The 9141-nt window shown below is 38.3% G+C and overlaps 1 protein-coding gene across 1 annotated transcript; it reads left to right on the forward strand.

Annotated features, from left to right (window-relative positions):
* Positions 1–318: 318 nt before the first annotated feature.
* Positions 319–5278, forward strand: LOC141607096 (uncharacterized). Its single transcript, XM_074426455.1, has 7 exons — positions 319–395; positions 916–997; positions 1320–1515; positions 1599–1727; positions 1811–2036; positions 2177–2691; positions 2811–5278. The coding sequence occupies exons 1-7, from the start codon at positions 319–321 to the stop codon at positions 5276–5278; spliced, it is 3693 nt and encodes a 1230-aa protein (XP_074282556.1).
* The last annotated feature ends 3863 nt before the right edge of the window (positions 5279–9141 follow it).

The following is a 9141-nucleotide window of genomic DNA, read 5'->3' on the forward strand; positions in this document are numbered from 1 at the left end:
AAAGTCCTTCTTTATTTTCAGGCGGTCTATGGCTTCACTGTTAAAGATGCAAACTTTAACAGGATGAGGTATTCTCAGATCCAGTGTGGCTTTCAGCGTGGCAGGTACCGCTCTGTGCAGGAAAACCAGATTTGCATTGCCTCTGATCTGGAAGCTGTGCCTCTTTTTATTGCGTCTGAGTGTAGGACTCCTGAAGGAGAAGCCAATGGAATACGTGCTGGCTATACATTACCACCGCCTCCCAAAAAAAAAAGAGAGAGCGGCAGCAAAGCCTATCAAGTTTAGGACCAGCTGCAGTGGGCAAAACAATGTCCAATGATGGTGGCAGACTTTTTGAATGGGGTTTGGGGATGGCAGTCGCTGGCAAGCGAAACATGGAAAACCCTTACTAAGTTGTAGCTTTTTTAAATGTATGTATTGTATCTAATAAAGTGGGCTAGCATTTGATTGTTAGACCAGGTAGGATCACCCAGTAATTGGTCATTCGTGATGTTTTGGGGTATCATGTAGGACAACCAGTCTAGGCTATTCATTTGAATGGATCTAAGATTGATAACAACCTTTTGTATTGGTGCCAGTTTTAAATGTATGGAATCATGAATGTTGTTTTGCCTTGTACTGTCAAACGTTTTATTTTGTAATTGATAATATTGATTTGGGCTGTTAAGGTATATTGTTAATTTACACGTCCGTTGGCAGCTGAACTTTCACATGGCAAGATTTAGCTGATATAAAAAAGGGTTATATCCAACTATAATTAGCTGCACTTTTCTTGATTGGTCAACTAAATAAACGGAATTGTTGATGAGTAGAACCGATTGTTTTAGATGTCAAATATTAGACACGTGAGGGACGACTATACAGCACTGTGGTGTCTAGCTATGTGTAATTGAAATTATGCTTAATTTATGGCAGGTGGGCGCGGTGGTCGTTGAACCGTCAAACTGGAGAACTAGAATTAGAACCTAGCGGCAAATGGGTGATCGTTCTCAAACAGGTTATTGATCTGGCGATTAAGCTTTATAACACCCCCCCCCCCCCCCCCAAAAAAAAAAAATGCACACAGAAGTGTGTTGGTGGTCTTTCAATGGCCATGTTTACGACCAAATAACAAAAGTTGATGCATGTAAAACAGAAATTAAATGCTAAATTCAAACTGCAGTTTCCTGTAGAATTCTAATGAATAGTTGTTAAGTTGTTTTCAGAAAATACAAATCTGGAGAGACATATCTGAACATTCAAGGGAGTAGCTCATGCAAGTCATGACAGGTTAAAATATTAAATGCCTTGTTAAAAGGTGATTGGAACTGATACAACAGCTAAACATTCCAGGGAACGTGCCGGTCGATGTAAATATAACAAAAGTGAGGAGAGGAAGGCCAACTGGGAAAAGACACAGAGGCAATTCAACAAACAACCTTCAAGAAACGATCAGCCAGTCACAGTTTACTGCTGCTACAAACGGCACTGAAAATGCTCCTGCGACTACCAAAAGGCAGCGTAGGCGTGAAAAAGGTTTTTTATTGAGGCATTTTTTCGGTGCGTTTGGTTCAAATTACTTGGCGTATCTATAAATTCAATATTTTAACAAACTGCAGGCCAACAGTCTGCAATACCACAGGAAATACCAGTACAACCATATAGATCAAGGCGGACAAATGTTTCAGAAGACCTGACAATCGAGAATGCAGATAAAGGGCGAAAGAGAAGACGCGCTACCAAAAAAAGTAAAAAAGTGGCAATATATCTGACATATAAATCTTTAAAGTCCAGTGCAAAAATTCTACAACTTAACTGCTTAATTTGACAGAAATGCCGGATGCTTTGGGTGGGAAGCCTGTGCCATTTGAACCTGTCAAATTAAAACCACCAACCTATTGTGCTTATTGCGGAGCAAAGAAATTTGAGTTTGAATCAAACGGCCTATGTTGCTGCAACGGAGAAATAAAATTGGCGATGAATGAATATCCTGAAGAATTGCTGCAGTTATATACTGCACGAGATGAACAGTCCAAGCATTTCCAGACATTTTCCAGGTTATATAATAACCTTTTTGCTTTCAGTTCTTTGGGGGGGAACTTTGGAGCAGAAACTTACAAAGGGATATATGTCTTCAAAGCACAAAAGGTGTTTATCATAATTTGCCAGATTTAATACCCATGGATAATATTCCTAGGTACTTGCAGCTATATTTCTATGACGGCCAGTATGAAAAGGAAAATCGCTTGCGCTTGTTTTCTAATTTGAATGAACAGATGATCACTCTTCTAATGGGAATTATGGATGCTAATCCATATGGAAAGTTCTTTAGATCACTCCAAGAAATAGAGGTCACTGAAAATACGAGAATAGTTTTGAGTACTGATCCAACCAACGATCAGCGTGTATATAATGCGCCTACATCTGATGAAGTAGCAGCAGTGTGGCCAGATAATACAGCTCTGCAGGGGAATGAAGGCCCTCATATTATTGCATATGGAAGAGGTTCACACAACCATAGAATTCGACATTTTTATGGGTGTTATGATCCTCTGCAGTACCCACTACTATTTCCAAAGGGGGATAGCGGATGGCACCAAGGTTTAAAAAAAATTACCAGCCCAACATTTAATGCGGAATCAAATACTTCATTTCCGATGTCGGCGGTTACTAATGACATGCCTGAATCTCTTATTGAGGCAGAAGTAGCAAGTAAGTTCCTCTTTTGGGACATGCTATTCGGTAACCGTACATTTGTTGCATAGATTGCAAATTTAAAGAATACGTTTAAGTCCTTCGAGTTTTATCATATATTGATGAACATGTTGCAGATGCTGCTAGGAGGCATACAAAAGCAGATAAGCGTATTTCTTGTCGGGAATATTACGCATACAAGTTTCAGATAAAGCCAGGTAACTTCCTACTAAGAGGAGGCCGGATCTTTCAGCAATACATAGTGGATATGTATGTGAAGATTGAAAATACACGGCTAGACTTTTTACGATTGAATCAGGATACTATAAGAGCAGACCTGTATCAAGGGATTCTCGATACATTGCAGCTTGGAGAAAACTGTGCAAGTAATGTAGGGAAGAGGATTGTACTTCCGCCTTCCTTCCTAGGAGGGCCAAGAGATATGAGGAGAAGATATTTAAATGCAATGGCACTTGTGCAAAAATTTGGGAAACCTGATCTCTTTATAACTATGACGTGCAATCCTAACTGGCCAGAAATAAAAGCAGAATTGTCGCCTGGGGAAGAAGCACATAATAGGCCAGATCTGGTAGCTAGGGTATTTCATGCAAAGCTAACAATGCTTAGGAAGCAGATTAAGGAAAAACAGATCTTTGGGGAAGTTGCAGCTATGATTAATGTAGTTGAGTTCCAAAAGCGTGGCTTACCACATGCGCACTTTCTCATTATTCTCAAATCTGCATACAAAATTACTGCACCTGAAAAGTTTGATAGATATGTATCAGCAGAAATACCTTCAAATGATAACCCTCACTTAAGAGCAGCTGTATTAAAGCATATGATGCATGGACCATGTGGCGCTGCTTTCCCAAAATGCGCATGTATGAAGGTTAAAGATAACCAAAAAATATGCGAGAAAAATTATCCCAAAAACTTTCGAGACTTCACCACAAACGGCAAGGACTCATATCCATTATATAAGCGTAGGGATACTGGTGAAAAAGTTGTTGTCAGAAAAGGCAAGCTTGATAACCGATCTGTGGTTCCTTACAACCCTTATTTACTTGCCATGTTTGATTGTCACTTAAATGTAGAGGTCTGCTCTACTATTAATGCAGTCAAGTACCTGTATAAATATGTCTACAAAGGTCATGATCGAATCCTATTCAAAGTTGTGGATGGTACTGCTTCTATGTTGGTGGATGAAATTGAAATGTATCAATCTGGTTGGTGGGTTTCACCTCCAGAGGCTGCCTGGCGTATTTTTGGTTTCAACCTGTTTGATACATACCCACCTGTACAGCCTTTACCGGTTCACACACCCAATGGTCAGATGGTCGGTTTTCGAGAGAATGAAGAGTCGCGGGACGTCGTTGATGATGAAGCAAGAGCAAAAACTATGCTTACTGAATTTTTCCAGACAAATACAAGCCTAGAAGGAGGGCAACAATATCTCTACAGTGAGTTTCCTGAGCATTTTGTATGGAATGATAAGAAGAAATTTTGGAAGCCAAGGAATCGTGGAGTCGTGGTGGGAAGGGTTGCGCACGCTTCCCCAGGAGAAGGTGAGCGCTATTACTTAAGGTTGCTTCTGGCGCACGTTAGAGGCCCTAGGTCATTTGAAGAACTGAAAACAGTGGACGGTATTTGCTGCGTGTCATTTCAAGAAGCAGCGTTAAAAAGAGGAATTCTTGAAGAAGATAATGCTGCAGATATGTGCATGGATGAAGCAGTTCAAGTTGAGATGCCAAATGCTCTTAGGAGACTGTTTGCAACTATACTTATTTTCAGCTGCCCAAACAATCCTGCTGAGTTCTGGGAAAAATATTACATCTCACTCTCAGACGATTTCCGGAAACAGCACCCTGGGGATCCTGCAAAGGTCTTGCAGCTAACAGCAGGGAAGGTAGAGCAGTTTTTGGAGGGGATGGGGAAGACGTTTACCCAGTTTGGTTTGGACCATTTACACTTTGAACAACAAGCAATATTACAGTGTACAAGGGATATCAGTGACGCGTTGAATGCTCCAGTACCCCTTTTACATCTTGCTTCTCGGAAACAGTTAAATGTAAAGCAACGCACTGCGTATAAGGCAATCATTGAACATGTAAAGGCTGCAAAAGGAGGTGCTTTTTTTATAGATGGACCAGGTGGGACTGGTAAGACTTTCTTGTATGGAGCTTTGTATGCGAAGGTCCGTACAATGGGTCAAATATGCTTACCAACAGCAACCTCTGGAATAGCTGCTTCAAATTTGCCAACTGGCCGAACAACCCATTCCAGGTTTAAAATCCCTCTTGATACTGAAGAGACTTTAACGTGCGATGTACCGAAACAAGGAGGGTTAGCGTGCCTAATAAGGGAAGCTGCCTTAATCATTTGGGATGAAGCTTCTATGGCAAAAAGAGAGAATATTGAGGCTGTAAATATGCTATTTCAAGATGTATGCAATAGTTCCGAGTTATTTGGTGGCAAAGTAATAGTTTTTGGAGGAGACTTTCGTCAAGTTCTTCCTGTTCTTCCAAGGCGTACCAAAGAAGAAGCAATGAAGCCAAAGCATTGTCGGTTCTCCTATATGGCAACAACTAACCAAATTTCAGCTTAACAGAGAATATAAGGGCAAAGGAAGACCCCGAATTTGCAGATTTTTTATCAAGTTAGGCAATGGAGAGTTGCAAACAGAAGAAAGCAGTTTAGTGTCACTACCGCAACAACTGATCCTTGAAAAAAAAAAAGGATGAATAACCAGAACAGACCTTGATTGACAATGTCTTCCCAGAGATTAAGGAAACCACTTTTACGCCTGAAATTTTCAACGACAGAGCCATTTTAACTCCAAGGAATGTTGATGTAGACTCTATAAACACCATGCTTATTGATCAATTTCCTGGGACAAAGCACATTTACCATAGTTTTGATAGCGTTGTGGACGACAACTCAAACGTATATCCAGCTGAATTTCTAAACTCTCTATGCCCTGCTGGAATGACACCACATGAATTAATTTTGAAGGAAGATTCTCCAGTGATATTATTACGCAATTTGGATCCTTCAGCGGGTCTATGCAATGGTACGCGCCTCATATGCAAGCGTTTTTTCCCAAATATGATTGAGTGTGAAATTTCAACTGGATATTATAAAGGAGAGCGTGTTTTCCTTCCTAGGATTACACTGAAACCGTCCAAGAATTCTAGATTTCCAATCAATTTCCAGAGAAAACAGTTTCCTATTAAGTTAAGCTTTGCTATGACAATAAATAAAGCACAGGGCCAGACTTTGCAACGCGTAGGTGTGTACCTACCTAGATCTTGCTTTTCACATGGACAGTTATACGTAGCATTATCACGAGCACGTTCAGCTAAAGACTTGAAAGTGTTGCACAATCCATCCGTAGGTGATGTTAATGGAAATTTGGTGCGGAATGTAGTTTCATTTGAGGTACTCAGAAGAGCAGGGTTTAAAGAATATTGTCAGGTAATGATACAGACTTTATTATGCTTCTACATTGTAAATGCTAAGTTTACATATATATATCTATATATATATATATATATATATATGTTTGCGGTGCCAACAGCCAATGACGAATTTTAAACGGTGCCTATTTACAGGTTGCAGGCACATCGAAATAAGGCCAATCCGTATTACTTAGGCGTTCACAAATCACAAAAGGACATTTAACAACCAAGAAAGTAAAGAAATGTCCTTATTTGCTTTGTAGAAAGGCCAACGCTTTTGCTTACAGCTTTGGCTGCAGATGGTTTTTGAAATTTAGGAAGTAATGTTAATATATTTTAGAAGTGTATCGAATGTTGTTTCAGGATTTATAATTATAAGGCAAACACAAGCCAGGCTTTGTGTATTTTGGTTTAGAAAACGAAGGTTTCATTATCAGTTATTTGGCAAGGAAAGAGCCATATAGCTTAGCCTTCTGCCTATGCAAACAAACAATGCTATTACAAAAAGAGCAATCTAGCTTTACTATAAGTACCTACTAAAAAGCAATCTGATTTGAGTTTCTATGATATTTTTTGGGCACGTCAATATGCATATTGAGTTGAGTTGCGAGCCTAAAATAGTTTATCTCAAAATAATTTCAAGAAATACATTTAAATTATAAAATAGATTAATATTCCAACCCAAAACAAAAAAGTACATTCACTTTGTAATTTTATAATATGAATATTAAAATATAATAGGTTGTACTTCATTATCTAAATTTATAGCCTTATAGAATTGTCATTGTCATCTATCAAAGTGAACAAATAGTACAAGAGTACAAATAAATGACATTACACTGTTGAAAGTATGGCCTATAGATTTCAAGCGATGCTTACCTATCCAAAACAAGAGAAATTCAGAAGAATATGTGCTTTCAACAGTAAGATTATGGCAAAGTAAAACCAGCCATACTTATGAACAGTTGGTAGGCAACTGAGCAGCAGAATAGGGAGTGGTCTGGTACTTCATTTCGTTGGCAACACGCAATCAGACTGAATGTAGAAAAACCTAACTGCACATAGTTACAAAATGAAGTATATACATTCAAACGAATCCCAGAAAACCAGAAAGAAAGATTAACAACAATATTCATATAATCTTAAACCACAAGAAAAAAGTTTGGTAAGCAATTGTATACTGGCAGACAACAAACTACCTCATCATCAGAAAATATAGAAATAATTGATGTATAATATTCATAATATAGGGATGATAAAAGCTTCTCTAAATGAAACATGTTTGGATTATAAAAAAAAAAATATCAGGCTCAGCTTTACCAGGCTTAATGTCTTACTAAGCAGCTTTTTTTTTTTGCAGGGAATATGAAGCCTGAGAAGAAAATGGTGAAAGACTTGAATGACAAGGTCGGCCCACATTCAATTCGCCTGAAAGTAATTGAGAAGAGCAACACACAAATTTCGCCTAAAAGCAAAGGGCTTAATTATCAGAGAATTGTTTTTCAGGATGAAGAGGTAATTTTGAAAGTTAATTTAACTTAAAGTGAAAACTCAGATGATATGTCAAATGATGTAAGTAAGGCAATATCAATGTTAGTATTTGAAATTATAAATACCTTGCTGTATAAGCCCGTTAAAAAGTTCATTATAATTTATTATGATTTTGGAATAACTCAAACAGCTTCAATTTAGGTTGTCTACTTCTCAGATAAGTCATTTTCCAAAAAATCCAAATGCTGGAGATTCTACATTGCAAATGATAGACATTGTAATTATGCTCTAATTAACACAGGGTGGAAGGATAAGAACTACGCTGTATGAAGATGAAATAGCAGCGTATGAAAATATAATTTACGATAAAATGGAATATGACATTTGCAATGCCAAGATCAAACTAATGCCTGAAAAGTATCGTCGCGATACTGACCATCCATATCAACTAAGCTTTGGTGCTCAAACTGTCATTACCCCGGTTGAAGGTTGCAAACCACCTGCAGGTCCAGACTATATCAGCATAGCTGCAATACCCAGAATTGTGACAGCTGATGATAGATACGGTAGTAAATATTTCCCTTACTGCTGGTAGTTCAGTATCTTGATATAGATTTAACCCTCTTCTTTTGTTTGCTAACTTACGTACCAATTGAATATTAACCTGTCAAATAATGAATAATGTGTAGATATTCTCGCTATACTAATCCATGTTGAAGTACTACGAGAGGTGCCACGTCCAGATGGAGCAGCCTTACCTGTACGTGAATTAGTTGTGATGGATCCCAGGTTAGATAAAACCAGATGAACACTTACATAATATAGCTGAAATTTCGGTTCAAATTGGCAAATTCAACAGCTGATGAAGAAACCTAACTCATGCAGCACAGAACAGCCCCTAATCATAACAGCTTGGGCCGAGATTGCGACTAGAGAATGCGAGCAGCTTAAAGAATTGGTTGGCACATTCCCAGTGGTTGGTTTCACTTGTCTAAAGCCCTCTTATCACAAAGGTATACAATCACATCTATGGTTAACATTCATCACAATCATTGCAAACTCAATACTACAAATAATTGTTCTGTTGATGTGAATTTAATAGGCTTCTCAGTTGCAACTACTTCAGCAACATTTATCAAGTTCAATCCTGATGGAGATAAGGCAGAAAACCTTCGTGCTTGGTACGCTTAATAATCTTTATGCGTAAGCAGTTAAACTGGTTAATTACGTTACATAAACATGATCTGTTTTATGGATGAAATTAGGAACAATGCAAATAAGACAGCAGTATCTGCTAAACATCAACAAGTCATCGAAACTCGTCAACCTGAAAGGAAGCGTGTACCCACAACCATTAAAAACTTGCGGTCTAAAAAGGTATGCATTTCCGATCAAACGAGGGCCAAAAATTCTACCCAATATAAAATAATGTTGCATTGCTATCTAATCACGTGAAGGAAATACATGTCCAGATGTTTTCAGTGGAAATTAGTGAATTATACATATTAAAGCACCTTTT

The sequence above is a fragment of the Silene latifolia genome, chromosome 10 (genome assembly GCF_048544455.1).
Source record: "Silene latifolia isolate original U9 population chromosome 10, ASM4854445v1, whole genome shotgun sequence".
Lineage (NCBI taxonomy): Eukaryota > Viridiplantae > Streptophyta > Magnoliopsida > Caryophyllales > Caryophyllaceae > Silene > Silene latifolia.